Genomic DNA, 17,951 nt, shown 5'->3' with positions numbered 1-17,951 from the left:
GCATCTTTTCAATAGCATTCTTTTGACTTCATTAAATTGGCTTCATTCGGTAATTTCTTACACGAAAATCCTCTAGACCTCCTTGTGTTATTGCAAGGGAATTCATTCCATCTTATATTTTACCTTTCATTAATATCATTCATGATTAATCTGTTTAGTCAGTGTTAACAAATTGGGCCGTACCCTCTATGCTTTCATTGGTTATGCAGGTGGAGGAACAAAGTGTAGTGGAACTATGGTTCAAATATAGTCGCTCCTCCGTTCAATGCCCAGCATCTCCTCTTGATACCATGCTGATATGGCAGGTTCACATTATGTATCCCTCTACAGATCAGTCTGTTCTTGTTGAAAGCCTCTCCCACAGTGATCTCTGACTGTGTTTTTGTTGTTTAGTGTTCATTCTCCCCCTGTCCACCAGATGTCCTTAGACTTTTCCAATCACCTCCTCCCCTTCAACTATGCGTCTCTGCCAAAATCTTCTTTGCATACTCAGTGTACTGAAGTACACTAGTGAAAATCTTGTTTTGTTCGATTTCAAAACACTCTTTTAGTGCAATTTTATTGTATCACCAGTGTGTTCGAAATATATACTTGCATATAGGCATTACAGTCCAATTGATAATAGTGTAGAAGTGTATTTTTAAAACATATTTTGTTATCATACTCATTACTTTTATCCTAGCATGTCTTAGTAATATTTTAAAATCTTTCTGACAGTATTTAATACTTTTAAAGTGTGTTATTATGTTAAAAGTATTTATAGTGAAGTTCTATCACAATTGAAGCATCATAAAAGCATGTATTTTAAGTCTATTGTATTATACTATAATGAAGAGTAGGCTTGTGTTTTTTATCCCTGCTTATACTAGAATATAAGTGTATTTTAAATACAATATACGGAGATACACACACACACACACACACACACACACACACGAACACACGAACACACACACACACACACACACACACACACACACACACACACACACACACACACACACACACACACACACACACAATGGGTGGGTGTGTGTAATTTCAGTCTTATGTCAGTAATGTCATAGATTACTATGTTGACGATCATCTATAGACATATTAGCACGTTTTAAAGTAAGAAAGTTGAGATTTTGCTGCCACTTTAATGAATGCTAATAACTCTGCAGGGTGTGTCATCCAATGATGATAATTACAAGTGTAATCAAATATATATTTTCAAAGACTTAAAATGCAACTCTATTGAAGCACACCTTTTAAAGTAGTTCATTAAACATTATATACTGCATTAATAATAAAATATTTCAACATTGCAAGTAAACTATTATACTAAATCAGCACTCTATATATTTGAGATGAAGTTCATGTATTTGAAGTGATACATATTTTTTCCACATATTAATATTTGTAATTTGTACACTGGAAAATAAAGCTTATAAGTTCACTAAATTACCACAAAGTATTCGCTATAAATATACTTTTTAAAAGTACTATTAACAATACAGTAACAAATAAGGACACATTCTATAAGTTCACTGAATTACCAATTAATTTGGTATTTGAAGTGGAACTTAATCAAATCCTTTTAGAAGTACACTTTTGAAAAGTAAATGTTAAATGTAAGTGACAAAAAATTAAATTGCTGGCTTTATTCCGTTTAAATATAATATTTAAATAATTCAGCACACAATATCTGTTCTTGTATAGAGCTCTGAAAAATCTGTTACTTGCAGTATTATTAAATTAGGAAATGTCAATCATGTCAAATTGCTGCCATAATTAAAAGCATTAAGTAAATGTCACATTCAAAACTCAAACGTTTACAGCTACCGTATACTTTTTACATATTTCCATAGGTCCAATGGCGTAGGTTTGGTCTGAGCTTTGGTGGAGACGTCACCCACAGTACCGGAATTTAACCCTTTGTGTACCGCATATGGCCCTTTTTTTTCTCGTTTCAACCTGAATATCGGTGGGGACATTTCAGTCGTCATTTGACATTGGTGGGGACACATCCCCTGGTCCCCACCCAAATCTACGCCCTTGCATAGGTATAATTGTAGTAGCTGGGTGCATCTCCTATTCTAGTTTTGGAGCAAATGAAGTTTCTTTTCTCCATGCAATCCCTAAGCTCCAGGTTGTTGTTCTTCTTGTTCCGGGTTCCACAATGTTTCCACTGGGGGGCGCAATGTGGGAGACCTTGGTACTCCATCTCCTCCCCATCGATCCACTTCCACTCGCCAGCAAGAAAACGAAGGCCTATCCAAACCTGACAGAGTGTTTGAAAGCAATTAATTAGAGAATATATTTCATAAACTAAAAAACAACCACAACAAGGACTATTTTAATATTAGATATTTTAAAATGTAAATACTTAGACTAAATACCATATATCTCCAAACCACCAAAAATAGGAAGTATAGCGAGGTAATAAATAAATAACATTTAATTTGCTTCATATCGCTGCTTTCAATGATCCCAATGTGCCTCACAGTCAGAGTAGAGGGATTAATTTGTGTTTATGTGTGTGTATTTTTCTCACAGGCTACAGACCTCATTGGTCACAGCCTGCTGAACATGCAGGTTTGCGTATCTGTGGTCGTACGCTGAGCTGAGCAGGTCATACTTGAAATAATTGTCGTCGAGGTCCCGACAGTGCTGCAGGGCTTCCTCCCAGGTCTTGTTCTCTCTGACCGTGGTTAAGGGTTCATCGTAGCACACAAAAGGGTAGGCCTCGTCACATCGATCAGCAAGCAAGCCATCTGTTCTCTCATCATATAGGCCACAGGCGGAGCTCGGCGATGGGTGTTCCGGGAGCCACTCGTAGGAATCAGATGGCTCTCCAGTCCACCCCCAGGTTCCGTCCACCTCTCTGTGCAAGCCAACCCAAGCATCTTTTTTAAAGTCTTGGATATTCGTGCTATTAACGGTAGAAAGTTCCTCATTGCCGTGTCGACATAAATCATTAGCTTTGTCCCAGGGAACTCTTTCTCTGTGCAAAACATTATTTGAAGAACAGTAAAAGTTCATTCTTCTGGAACAGAATTCAGTACGCATACATGTTTCCCCAACTTTTTCGGTTGTTAAGATTGCACAGTCCTCGCAGTCGATATCAATCCCGTCTTCGTTGTAACTGCAACAAACCAAGACAAGCAATGCACACACACACACGCACACACGCACGCAAACACACACACACACACACACACACACACACACACACACACACACACACACACACACACACACACACACACACACAACCCCCCCCCCCCCCCACACACACACACACACAAACACACACACGCACACGCCCGCACACGCACACACACACACACACACACACACACACACACACACACACACACACACACACACACACACACACACACACACATACACACACACACGATTGGTTTTAATGATACTAATGCAATTAATTGTGTATTATTGAGAATTATGGTTTATGGTTATGGTTTTACCGGCTTAATCAGCTGTAATCAAAAGCTTCTTGTGCATCTCTTTTATGAGTTGTAATGGACATTTCCTGTCTACAGTTCTATTTGATCGTTGTTTCTTGCTCTGTAGCGCATTGATTTGAAACTGCTAAAAGGCAGAGGTGTCCCCCCGTTATGGAAAAATAAAGCTCACCCTTGGAACGTTATTAACCAATCAGGATCGTTATTTAACAATCGGGGTCCTGCATCAACCTATTGGGTGAGCAGGATTTATTTTGCAATAATGACTGTCTCTGTCTCTCCATTGACTATAGAGCTGGATCCCTGGGCTGAGCTGCTATTCGTAAACTACAGACCGTAGAATGCCGTCATTTACCAGATTGATCAGTCGAGAATCTCGAAAAGTACAAGATATGTTGCACGATATAATCAGAATACATTTTAAATTTAGTAGTACCATGTGTATGGACGGAGTAATTAATATTCTTTGTAATCAGGACATTATTTATTTGACCACGGCTAGGTGTGCTGTCATGCTGATTTGACCACATTTAAATGTCTAGTTGACTACCCGTGATGTAATGTAGGGCTATATTGGTTCCATTTTCCTGCATCAGACTAAGCTGGAGGAACTCAGAAAAGACTGATGAACCAATGTAAATGTTCCTTCTTACCTTGTTTCCATCCAGCTCCATGGTCGACTGTTTGCAGAGTCTCTTTTTAAGCCAACCCATGCCTTAACAAAATATCCCAGAGAGTCTAGGGCATGCTGATCCTCGGGCAAAAAAGATATCAAATCAGTATATCTACTTTGGCAGTACCGACGGGATTCGTCCCAGTTCGTACTGTATTCAACGAGGTAGATCCATTTGTCCAATTTCAACTTCAAGCTAACGCGGGAAATTAACCAAACGAAGATTAGAAGTATGAAGGAGCTTGTCACTCCTGCCATGTCAGGATTTCAAATGCTTACATCCAGTAGCACTTGGAACTAGGCTATATGCTGTTGAATCGAAGACGTGTGGGAAAATAGAAAAGTAAAGAAACCCTTAGGCATCAAGCAGGAGTTTGATTACCTGCCACCTACTATCCAGTCTAGTGTTTAGAGAGAGAGAGAGACAAGAGAAGGTTGGGCAGAGCCACTATGGCAGCATCAGCTTCTGACCAATCTCCAGCAGCAAGTCAGAATGGTGTGTAGAGCTCATAACCCCTGGCCACTAAACGATGAGGGGACGTGTGTTATAACTACTACCTAGTAGCCACACCTGAATACACTCAGCAGACCAATCGAATCTCGCCGCGGCAGAGCCCCTTACTGGGACCTCGACCAGTGACGTTGTCTTCTGACACATGCACATGCACACGCATACACATTTTTGGAGCCTAGCAGAGTCTTCTGTCTCTCTGTATCTCAGGCTAACAAACATGTATCATGTCATCGTGTATGAAGGTGCCATTTGTCTTGGAGAAAATGTGTCTGAGTTTTTTATTGGCTGTTATTGCAGTGGTGCTCCCATGGGTGCCACGGCCACCCCGATGCATTTGCTCTCATTCAAATCATGACATTCAAATATGATTCGTGTCCATGCTTGGATGAAACAAATAAGGCTACAAGCAAATCAGCATTTGAATCCTTAAGAGGCTATTTTACAGCACGCTCAAAACTAAATGAAAGCATGAGACAACGTTTCAATGTTCATCAAAAGCCTTCTATCCTATTCTACAGAAAAACTGCATTCAAATGTGTACGTAATGTCCCATTGCGTAACGCTACATTTGTTGGTTCACAACATAAATGATGGCTCATATGTTTTCCTTAGGTTTGTTCAAGCAAAGGTTATAGTTGTTACTAGTTGTTATGCATTTGTCCGAGAATATAACACACACACACACACACACACACACACACACACACACACACACACACACACACACACACACACACACACACACACACACACACACACACACACACACACAGACACTTGATACTGCAATTGAGGTGCCTTATTTGTAAAGATTTAGTGTGTGTCTCGTGGATGGCTGGTTTGAGTAACCTCACTTGGCCGAAGTTAGACAGATCAGACTCTGTGGCTGTACACATATGGGGAATATGGCATTGGAAAATTATGAACACAGGTTAAACCAGCCAGGACACACATTTAAGAGGACTCAGACATGGCAGCAAGGATCACCTGCTTTACGTTATCCATCAATCTACACTAAAGCTGTTTTCAATATCATCACCCTGTCCTGGTTTTGGAGAGGCCCAGTAATATCCACCATGGTAGGGTCTGGCAGGGGGGGGGGGGCGGGACAAACGTATGAACATAAGGTCCAGCGCTCGCAGTGGGGGGCCCCGGGGATTCGAACCGGCCACCCTCGGATTGCGGGTCCTACTCCTTAACCAGTAGGCCACGGATGCCCCATGTCTGTGGACCCCAGCGGAGGACAGGGGGGGGGGGGGGGGGGGGCACCACAGCGACAGGGGCAACCATCTGAAGCTAACTCCACCTGGTGTTGGTTGTCCACTGCAATACTTCGACAGAGAGGAAACCAAGTGAAGTGGAAAAAGACCAAGTAAACAAATAAAGGGTTATTCAAATTATTCAAGTCGTTGAAATTCAAATATTATTCGTTTCCAGTCTGCTTGCATGAGGCAACTGAGGCTACAAGCAAATAAAAGCATTTAAATCCTTAAGAGGGTATTTACTGCGTGCAATATTTCATCTGTTTTTGGCAGTCTGTAATGTACCTCTGGTTGGTTCTCTACACAAACGATATCTCAAACATGTTCGTTGTTACGCAGAGGTTTTGTGTCCACATAGTGATGTCTTTGTAAAAGTAATAATCTGACCTAGATTTAAAGACACAAATTGTCATATTCAATGTTTATGTGTACCTTAATTGTTATGATTTTTTTACTTTGTATTAACTTGAATATGCAAACCATTTTGCTGTTAGTTTGAGGCTATAGCTTATACTTAAGTGTAGTTGTCCAGGAATTTAGTGACACTGCTCTAATACAGTGTATGTCAATGCTAGGATTCAACACTTTACCTAGTGTTTGTTAATGCTGGGATGTGACACAGGCATATACAGTCAATGTTAATGCTGGGATGTGACACTGGCACATAAAGTCTATAATAATGCTGGGATGTGAAACTGTCACATCCAGTCTATGTTAATGCTGGGATGTGAAACTGTCACATCCAGTCTAAGTTATTGCTGGGATGTGACACTGGCACATACAGTCTATGATAATGCTGAACGAGATGCCTAAACCCTACCTGGAAATGTACTGCAGCAAAAATCACTAAATCACTGGAAATTTGGATACACGGTCTGTTCAATTCCATTAATAACATTTGAATTTGAAAGAGAGTAGAAAAGAACAAGAGGGGAAGATTTTGAAGCTAAACAACCAAAACAACCTCCCCTCCCTTGTCCCTTCCCTCCTAATGTTGCATTTCAGGCATCTGTGATTGGTCGGAAATGAGCACGGAGAAAAATATGAATTATCTTGTACGACGCAGGAGATATTAGATATACTTTCACACTACATTTGACACACTGATAGATGTCCAAAATCACACTGAAATAGTAGCTCTGAAAATGTCCCTGCTACAGCCCGCATAAAAGAAGAGTTCAGTGTTTCACAATTTTTATTTTTTCATTCTCGTTACTCTCAGCAACAACACAGAAGCTCCTTAGCACACGCGTCTCCTCCTTCCACTCAGCCGTCAGTGCACATCGATAGGGGACATGGATGGGTACGGTAGTTTGGATGTTAATCTGCCATAACAACTTAAACACTTAAAGAGAGACAGCTGGACTCGGAGAGGCACACAGACACAAGAAACACTTCCACTGGCTCACCGCCTAATCAGCAAAGAAAACAGAAACTAAACGTTTGACAACAGAGTGACGTATCAACGGCCCCCTACTCCAGTAGCAGTGCTATGGGGCTTGTCAATGGGTCAATGTGTGTGTGTGTGAGGTTGGGGAGGGGGGGGGGTGGATGTTACATGGGCCAGTCCATGGCTGCCTTCCTCGGCTGCTGGGAGGGTCTACTCCTTGGAGTGCATGTACAGCAGCAGGTCGGCCACGCGGTGGCTGTAGCCAAACTCATTGTCGTACCTGGAGACAGAGCAATGCGGAAAGGGACGGATGACAGATGAGAGTAGTATAATGGTATAACGTTAAATATCAAAAATATAGTATGTAACCACACTGTACATAAGTGCACACGCGTTTCGCGTTTGCGCATTCGCGTAATCGAGCAATCGCAACACAAAATACATTTCAAAGTGGACCGGCACTCTTCCCGATCTTCCCGATCTCCAGTACCTGCTGCAGAGCGAATTCAAATCGCCGGAAGAACGGGCTGGGGGTCTAACACCGTAATATATATAAACTATAACCGCATTTCACATTAATCGCAAATATCCCGCTGCTTCGGGTTTTCCTTTGTAGGCGCGTTCAGAGGAGGCGCGGGCGAATCCGCTGTCAGTGCGTGTGCAGTGTATCAGTGATACGCGGGTTTATCTAATAAGTGGTAGTGTACCCGTGCACCATTGGCATGTATGCACGCTTGTCTCTGTGTGCGTGTGCGTGTGTGAACGAGAATGACATGCAGAAAGAGTGCTATGCAGAGATGAATGAACGGAACAATATTTATATTTCAAAATCGCAAAAAAATAAAAATAAAAGAAGAATCAATTTGTGGCGCTCTGTGTTCATTCTGTGGTGCTGCGCCACACATTGGACTATGCATGGGAAACACTGATGGTCTCTCAAAAGACTATCAATAATGGATTGAAACATGATATTCTGTATTTCAATATACATTTTGACAGCTTTGGAATAATTGATCATTTATGATGCGTTTATAGCCTAATTTATGAGCAGCATATCCAGCAAATCTTTATCTGTCTGCAGACGGGGTTTGCTTTGCATGGTTCTTATTGCAAAGGAATGTTATGCTGCTGAGGGATGTACAGAAGCACAACGACAGCGGAATCATGTGCTCCAGAGAGAAACCGAATTAAAGAACTTACCAGGAAATAAGCTTGACAAAGTTGTCGTTCAGAGAGATCCCTGCACCGGCATCAAAGATGGAGGAGTGGGTGTCACCGATGAAGTCAGAGGACACCACCTGGAACATGAACCAACAACTCCATGAGCCACTCACCTAGACTGAAAGAGTGGAACATAATACAGAGGTACATAGACACAACGACCTGACCTCTCAATAGTGCTATTGTACCTGGCACCAGGCATGGGGTTACGTATGAAGACTGTTATATGTTTGTTATAAGATTATTATGATTATTAATAATATTATAAGAGAAGGTATATGATTATTTACTGAAGGGATGGATACAGTAATTATTTGCATGCCTAATCCCCTAAGCATAAACCTGTAAATTGTATTACAGTATTCTATTATTTTTTCTAACCAAAATGTATAATAGTGAGTAAACTGTATCTGTGTCATCTTGATGTAGGAAATGGGTGTGTCTAAAATCCCAAATTCCAATATTTATGCAATATCCCCATTATGAAGATGTAATTGGCATCACATCCCAGGGTGACTCGAACGGCTTGTTTCCTCTGGGGGTACCTGGTCTTCGGTGTAGCCCAGCACGCCCTTCAGGGGCCCTTCTGAGGCCTTCTTCACGGCCTCCTTGATCTGGCTGTAGGTCGCGGGCCGGGTCAGACGGCACGTCAGGTCCACCACGGACACATCAGCCACTGGCACCCTGAACGCCATGCCGGTCAGCTTCCTAGAACAATAACAGTAGCAGGGGTAAGAGGGGACCAAAGACCAGTGTGTAGAGGTCCTTCTCAAAACCAACAGGTCCACAAATGACCAAAATGTATATTGAGACGGACGTTCGCCCCCGCCCTGCCTCTCTTAACTCTGAGGGTCTCACACGGCAGGCTACTTTAAAGATTTATCTTTGCATTTGTATGCTTTATTATAGATAGATAGACAGGAAGGTGTGGGAGATGGAGGGAGAGGACATGCACCAAAGGACCACAGGCAGGAATCGAACCCGGGTCGCTGCGATCAGCACTGAGCCTTAATGGTACGCCCTCTATCCGTTGAGCCGCCGGCCTAGCCTGCCCCCACGGCAGGCTAGGGCCGGGCGATTAATCGGATTTTGATCGCGATTAATCGGATTTTGATCGCGATTTCGATTTTAGCGTCAAACGATCACAACATTAACATAATCGAGTTTTTCACTTTTTCTTTTCTATTATGAGTGCTAAGCGCGGCGCGTCCTCGCCACTGACCCGTTGAGCTCGGGGATGACCTTGCCCACGGCCTTGGCGGCGCCGGTGGAGGCTGGGATGATGTTCTGGGCGGCGGTGCGCCCGTCGCGCCAGGCCTTGCTGCTGGGCCCGTCCACGGTCTTCTGGGTGGCGGTGTAGGCGTGCACTGTGGTCTGCACGGGGAACACACACGGGACACTGCTGTATGCCACTGCACCATAGATACGGACTGAGACACCTTATTGTTATTGTTATGAATACATACTGTACATACAGATTCATGTATTTATATATACTGCAGATATATTTTATTTAAACTATTTGGTTCCTTGTAACTTGTTTTATTCTTATCTTATACTATTTTTAAATGTTTTATTTCTTTGCATTGTTCAGGAGAGCTTGTCCTTGCCAGCTATGACTGCTTGCCTGTTATTTTGTGCTTTTGATAAATATAATCGCTTGAGCTTGAACGTGGGAGCCAGGCCCGGTTGGCGAGCAGACCTAGTGTCAGGTGGAAGGCTGTCAGCACGTGGTCAGGTGCTGCACTACAATGGGGCTCGTGTGGTGCGTTTTGCGTTTGCGTTGGAAGTTATCGCTCGCTGGGAGGGATTGAGGTTTGGACTCTCAAGCTTTTTCTGGATGATTAACATCCATCTTCTTGTAATGTCATAGACCTCTTCCTCAATTTGATCCAATAATGCAAAATGCAAATCTTAACACACTTTCGGGTTTGTAACGTCAGACCTGTCAGTTCGACTCTATGGAAGGGACATAGAGCCTTAGATGTTGCTTGTTTTAATGTAAAATTAATAAAAAAAACAGCCCCATTTAAACAGGGCCATCGATGATACTACTTTATACTAGTGAGTGCAATTATAAACAAATACCAATTTTACTGGTAGTGGGCTTTGACAGTGACACGATGGAAAGAGATATACGCCATGTAAAGGATACGAACGCTCGCTGAATGCCACTCACCATTAGAGCCTCGTCGATGCCGAAGTTGTCGTTGATGACTTTAGCGAGTGGCGCCAGGCAGTTGGTGGTGCACGAGGCGTTACTGCAGACAGACACCAGCAGGTGGTTGGTAAGAATTCAACAGACCTCTGAAACCTCTGTGTGTGTCTGTGTGTGTGAGTGTGTGTGTGTGTGTGTGAGTGAGTGAGTGTGTGAGTGAGTGAGTGAGTGCGTGCGTGAGTGTGCGTGAGTGCAGGGCGTTGGGTTGGTTACCTGACGATGGTCATGGAGGAGGGGTCGTACTTGTCCTCGTTGACGCCCATGACGAACATGGGGGCGTCGGGGGACGGCGCAGACACCACCACGCGCTTAGCCCCGCCCTGGACATGAGCCTGGGGGAGCGGGGGCGTGGACAGGACAGGGTTAGGGCCACGGAGAGAGATCTGGCTCATGATCATGACTTGTAACTTGTAAAAGGTAACTTGTAAAAGGTAACTTCTGACTTTGCTAGAAAAAAGTATTGCTTTGTCCACACGCATTAGTTGCAATAAAGCCTAAAATTGTGAACCATTGAATTGTTTAATAATATCTTTTATTTTGAGACAAATGCAATAATTCACCTTATTTTCAAAGACAATGCTTTAAAGGTTGGGCATGTTATGTTCAGGGCAGGCAGGAAACAGAACTGTATATATTGTATACTCAAACTATTACTGATGCTGAAGATCGGAAAGAATGATTACGTACAATGATAAATGTGTGTTTTTGCACGTGCATGTGTCCGTGTGTACTTGCGCAAATGCGTGTGCGTGCATGTGTGTGTGGGTGTGTGTGTGGGGAGGGGGGTTACGTACATTTGCCTTGTCAACGGTCAGGAAGACTCCAGTGGACTCGACCACGTACAGCGCTCCAGAGTCCCCCCATGGGATCTCTGCTGGCTTCATACTGACCAGAGAGACACGGGATGAACAATGTGCTCACAAATCATCTCAAGACATCCCAAAATCAACCAGTAGCCCTCTGCAAGAACTGTAGGGTAGGATAGTAGTATAGTAATATTAGTCATATTTTATAAAATATTAACCGTGGCTTCGCCCCGCGACAGTGACGATCACTACATATTTCAATTCGATAGACATGAAGCCCGAACCTTTCTACTCACCACTGGAAGACAGAGATGGGCTTTCCGTCAACGATGAGCTTGCCGTCCTCGTAGGAGACCTCTCCCTTGTAGCGGCCGTGGGTGGAGTCATACTTGAACATGTAGACCTGCGAACGGCCACATTACAACTCATTTAAAACCTTCGATCTCTTTGTATTTATAATATTCTGTAAAACTTTGCAATAACGGTATTTTCATTCAACCATTATTCAACAATAGTTTATGCTGTAATAGCCATTAGTTAACATTAGCATAGGGGATTGGACTAAGGTAAGGGTTGAAGTTAGTGTAACCCTAACCCTATTAAATAATGTATAAATTAATACTATAGTTAACATGAACAACATTAGTAAATCACTAGCCACATAAGTTAACTGATAATTAACTGTTAGTCCATGCTTCTAACTATTAACTAATGTTAGTAAATGGTTAATTAATGTACCCTTAATGTAGAACTGAAGAATTGTTACCTCTTATTGCTATCACTAATTGCGTCGTTTTTTGTTTGCCCTTTTATTTTTAATCAAGACTGGTTGTTGATCTTAATCAGGTTCTATTCACACAGTGGATTTCCAGACTCCATGGCGCTGCACCAGCGTGCGTACCCACCATGTACTCCACGTCGATGAAAGGGTCGTTGATGGCCACGACCTGGATGCCCTTCTGGAGGCAAGCCCTCAGGACCAGACGACCGATGCGACCGAAGCTACGGGGACACACACAGGGCCAGAGCGTCACAGCGTAGCCACATTTCTATCTGGTCACACCAGGCCAACCTTTTCTCCATTTCCATCACCGTCATTTATAAATCTCTTTAACCACCTCTTAGGGTTAGGGTTTACCCTACACTATATCCTATAGTTTTGCCATGTATAAGTATCGTGTTCTTGGGCTGTTCTCAACTGCTGGCCAACCATCATAGCCGACATTGCTGTAGCTGTGTTAAGTAAAGCTGTAGTGATCCTTGAGTACCGTCTTTAGGTGGACACCGCACATCATGGGAGATCACTCCAGGGTTAAAAAAAGAAACCCACCCCTTGATGGCATCCCTAAGAGTACGAATGTTTCAATCTAACATATTGTGAGTACAACTAAATCAACCAATTATTTTCACTTCAGCTGGCTCTAAAGGCAACCTGTCGAGGATGTTGTTTTGAGACTCACCCATTGATTCCTACAGCGAGTTCTGGCATGTTTGCTGGTTGCTGATGGGTATTGAGTTCTCTGAAACACAAAAGATAGGTTACGTTAGAGGTGCGTTACCGGTCCTGTAACATTGGTACGAATACGAACTCAGTATAGGTTGTCCAACCTCCCTGAAATAGATAACAACAGTATTTTTCAATTCGTTTTTTAGGAAAAGGCTGTATTTCCGAAGACTATTAATTTAAATGACTAAATATTAAACCTGCACTATGCACGTTTTCCCTTAGAAGCCTCTAATGGCTTTAGTTGTAGCTACACTGTGACCACAATAAAACGATTTAAAGAGAAATGGATTAACCCCTGGATAGGTATAACGGTACAGCCATTTCTATATCAAGGGTTAATCTTCTTTTCGTGTCTACTTTGAACAAGTCTTTTAGTATCCTTCTCCCAGCTAGCCCTCCAGCCTACTGATTTAATTAGCTCCCTTGAATGTCCATGCGGGAACACTTGCAGCACACAGAGAGAGAATGCAGGGGGAGACTATTATGGGGTGTTACATAAGAGCCAGACAATGGCTCTTGGAACGGCACAGAGGGATGCCGGCTCTCCAGCCAACTGTGTCACCCCCTCGTTCCCCTCCTAAAGGAGTCTTTGTGCCCACTTGCATCCTCGTGACCTTTGCTAGTCGCTTCACGTGTATTCAATTTCTCACACATTTATCCTCACCCTTCTGGTTACAGAGATGTTGTGTTTGTCGTTGGGAGTTGAGTTCGGATGGCAGAAATGCCATCCAGTAACATAATAATGTTGAGATTATATTGATCACCATTGCTTTGATATTATATCATAAACCCAGTGTGACTGAAGCTGTGTTACCCAAGCATTTGATCAAACCGAATCTCAACAGACACATTATACCACCAAACAGGGAAGGGTGAAGATCATTTTTTTTAGATACTTGAATAATTGTGTGTTTAATATAATAATTTCCGAAAATGATTTGCTATTAATACTATACAATACAACAATACACTCATAATCTCATGTACAATTTTGAAAATATTAGGAAGACTCTTTAAATCGCCTTAAGGGTTTAGATTGTACTAGTTAACTCAAATTGAAGGCGTAAAGTCTACGTTACCCTCTGTCTTGGCAGTATATATTTTGTTTTTGTTTGTGAGCATGACAGATATGCAGATACAGTAAAGAGGATAGTCTAGAATGCCCTTGGAACTCACTGGCTGCTACTTTAGGGTATGATAATCTTTTAATCTTCTACGTGTCTCTGCATCTCTGCAGGGAGCAGGTAGGCTAGTCCGTTCATCTGCCGCAGAGCATCATGGGAACTCTTTAAATAGAACTGGTTCTCAAAGCGATGGGAGGCCTAAGTGGAGTTTAAACCATTCACAACGTGGTCAAAAATTTGACAACATTGTTATTTGATCAATATATGTCTAACATTATATGTCAAACAAAGCTCACTGGTTCTTGAGTTACCATAGTTAATATTATATTAAGGAAAAAGTATTTTTTTTCATGGTATTTTTTCCATTTCATTCTTCTAATCATTCATCATTTAATTAATTTTTTCATCATTCAATTAACTTTTCTTTTGTCTTTTTTATTATTGTCGACATAGAAATGGTTTCTATTTGGAGATTTGCATGCTGTTTTCAGTTCTAGCAACGTGCCCTGCCTTTTGCTCTGTCTTCATTAACTCAATAGCCCCCCCCCCTCTATGTGTTTCCACTGGTCAATTCTCACTGATCAATTCATACTTTTTTCCTCTTTCCGTATCAATATAACAGCGACACATAATGGGCACTACACTTCACCACACCGCCCCTTACATTTAGGTTATTTTACTCTCAGTAAACACTAATAGCCACTCGCAAAATAAGCTTTAAACAAGAATGGAGGTCTAACATTGTTTTATGCAGGACCAGGGTGCCCCTAATACTAGTTTTGCCTCCAGCAGTGTAATCAATCCATATTTTGCCCATTAAAGGTGAGCCACAAATGTCTGCCTTGCACTAGTCAATGACCATAACTCTTTTTAATGAATCAAAAGTCAACCAGGAACTCATGGAGACATGGAGATGAACTAGCCACTGAGATCCTTAGCGAATGAAGGCAGATGTATTGGCTCTTTATCAGAACTAAATCACATTAACCTTTAGCTTTTATTTCCTTTAGCATGGGTCTCACTCTCAGACCTAAGGGCTGCCCCTGTGCTGCACTGTGACCCACTTTGGCACACTGCATTGTGGCCTGGGTGAGAAAATGGCAGTAAAGCAGAATCTGTGTTGGACGTGACTGGCAGTTGATGTCCACTAAGCATCTAAAGAATTGAATATCGTTCATTGTACAGTATCTTTAATGTCAAACTATGAAAAAGTGGAAGATATTCTAATTAAATGCATTTGTTGACAGGCTCACAACTCTCTTTCTCCTAGGAAAGGGTTTGAAACTAGATAATGGTCCCTATAGGCTATAACTATAGGGTGTGCTATATATATAGCACACACACGCACCCATGCACTGACTCACACACTAGGTGTGCCTTATCATACTGCAGTGCTTCATGCGTCAGCCCTCCGGGGTGATGTGCAGATGGCCTACACATCCAGATCACTGTGCTACGTAAAGCCTACTAGTGCCCAAGATGATATGTGGGCCTGCAACAAATACTCAAAATCGATTCATGGATGGAGGTCAACCATTATTGAGGGAAATTCTGGACAATAAATGCAATTATTTGAAATGACAAATATGGCCAGGATGTGATGTGCCAAGATCCTCTAGGGGTGTTTTGACCTTGAGATGGATAGAATGATCCGTGGCCAGTTGCACCACAGGCCTACATCCACAAATCCAACAGGAGGCCCAGTTCATAAGTGCACCGCATTGCCCTGAATAATTAATTTGATGTAGAATGTATCCATTTAAAAAAAAAAATGTTGAGGCTGTGTTTCATCACTACAACTGGTTCGATATGCATTCGGTTATAAACTGAGGCTCCATCACGCGAAGCTAGTCTAGGCCCCACGGATGCCCTTCACCAGAATCACGGAGAAATGACGATGCTTCGACTTCCACAGATACAAAAATATAGTCAAACATAAGGCTATCGATCGTTGCCGTTATCATTAAACCCATCGATTGGCCGTTCGCATCGATTGCCTACTTCTAAAGTTAGCTTTCTTTGCGATACACCTTCCAGATAAACGATGACGCAACGAGGATGCGTTGGTGCGTTGGGCCTATAGGAGGAGAGGCACGTAGCCCACATCCCGTCTCCTCATGCAGAAGCAGAGAGATGCTCGGCTCCTGCAATGGAGCATCCATACGCAGAAAGGCCCTGTGCAGGCTATGCAAGCTGATCGTTTAGTCAAACAGAATGTGCCATGCTCATTCATGCGACACATACTTACGTAATAACAAAATATTCTCCGAATTTTTAAATATCATTCAGAAGTAGGCCTATTTACAGAATGAGTTAAACGTTTAACTACGTAATGCAGTTTACTCTAGTTTTGGTTAATCCTCGAACGCAAGAACAACGTTGGACAATATAACTGCGAATGAATGAGTTAGCCAGAATCCATTTAGACCGCACACCGATATTGTGATTTGTTTCATCATCATTGCAATAAAGGCCTACCAATGGTACAAAACCGAGTTAACCCACACGATGCATAACGCAACGAGAGATAGGCCTACTCTGAGCCCGCTGGATAAATCAGGTGCAGCGGTCACATCCTCCCCACGTCTTCGCCTCCTCCCTGCTAAGCTACAATCTAGTTTTATCAATTAAAAAAAGCATATTAGAGCTGCTGCAGGTCATCTGTCCATACTTCAAACCAACAATACATTATTTCATTTGAACAGGAACGTTAATAAACCAATGCAGGCATTTCGGCTCGTTACAATGCACGGTTTAAAGTGGCGCTACAAGATTAGTTTAAAGAGCGACAGCGACCGCTTTCTGCTTACCGTACAGTAGATGATGATCGTGAGTGTCTGCGCGGACAGGACGGCCCCCTCTCCTTTTTATAGAGGACACGTGACCCCCGATCCCTGTTACTTGGTAACGTGACGTCATATCATCCGCTTTCCCGCGGATCCATTCGCGACGAGGGCTTGGTCACGGTCACCCACATGGCTGCCATGGTAACGACAGGCCGAAGGAGGCTGCCGGTGATAAATGGAGGGGAGGCGGAATGATTCAGCATTCGGTGCTAGCAAGCTAATGCTTCGCTATTGCTAACATGTTGCATAAAATGTCAGAACCAGTGTCCTTGTGGATGCAAAGTACAGACAAAACAATGAGATGGAAGGGTGTGTAGTAAGCTCACCATGCAGGGGTATTCAATAAAAGAGCAAGTCATTGGTCCTATTTAAATGGAATATAGATGGCTGTAATGATGCATGGGAGACTGAAGGTCAAAGGATCCTACATGATGGCAAAGGCCTATCGAACCCTTATATAAGAAGTAGCACACCTAGATGTCATACATACGCAAGCGATCTTACATGGGATTTATCATACCATTTTGTAGTTTAACAAACTAAAGCACTATAGGCTTGACCGAGATTTTAACCTAGTTTGTATAAGTTAGGGTTAGGGTTACCGATATACTAATACAACAATGAGCATATTGTATTATTCCTTATGAACAGAGGAGAATTAAATCGGAATACATGGATATTTCCTACTTCCTTCTTTTCCTTAAACTCCCAAGTGCTCTGCTAAATGCACCACACCAGTGACCAGTTAAAGGGTTAAATCATTAATCATTCAGTTATACTGATAAGAATGTTGTATTTCCCTCAAGAAATGAAAATAAGGAACATTAAGTGCAGTGAACGATCAGCTTCTGCACAGAAGGATCTCCACGCGTCCACACACATCTCAATGCTGGCGTCCCGTCCCATCGTTGGGA

General features: G+C 42.5%; 1 protein-coding gene across 1 annotated transcript; it reads right to left on the bottom strand.

Moving 5' to 3' along the window:
* Nucleotides 1–7,083: 7,083 nt before the first annotated feature.
* On the bottom strand, nucleotides 7,084–17,019 carry gapdhs (glyceraldehyde-3-phosphate dehydrogenase, spermatogenic). The gene is made up of 11 exons (XM_056602711.1): nucleotides 17,002–17,019; nucleotides 13,021–13,080; nucleotides 12,466–12,562; nucleotides 11,857–11,963; nucleotides 11,549–11,639; nucleotides 10,968–11,086; nucleotides 10,716–10,797; nucleotides 9,759–9,910; nucleotides 9,082–9,244; nucleotides 8,516–8,613; nucleotides 7,084–7,595 (listed from the first exon to the last, which is right to left on the bottom strand). Exons 2-11 carry the CDS (start codon nucleotides 13,047–13,049, stop codon nucleotides 7,526–7,528), a joined length of 1,008 nt encoding a protein of 335 aa, XP_056458686.1. The 5' UTR covers nucleotides 13,050–13,080; nucleotides 17,002–17,019; the 3' UTR covers nucleotides 7,084–7,525.
* Nucleotides 17,020–17,951: the final 932 nt, after the last annotated feature.

This window comes from Gadus chalcogrammus, chromosome 11 (genome assembly GCF_026213295.1).
Source record: "Gadus chalcogrammus isolate NIFS_2021 chromosome 11, NIFS_Gcha_1.0, whole genome shotgun sequence".
NCBI lineage: Eukaryota > Metazoa > Chordata > Actinopteri > Gadiformes > Gadidae > Gadus > Gadus chalcogrammus.
Note: the sequence above shows the minus strand (reverse complement) of the source record. Positions and strands in the feature narration are given on the sequence as shown.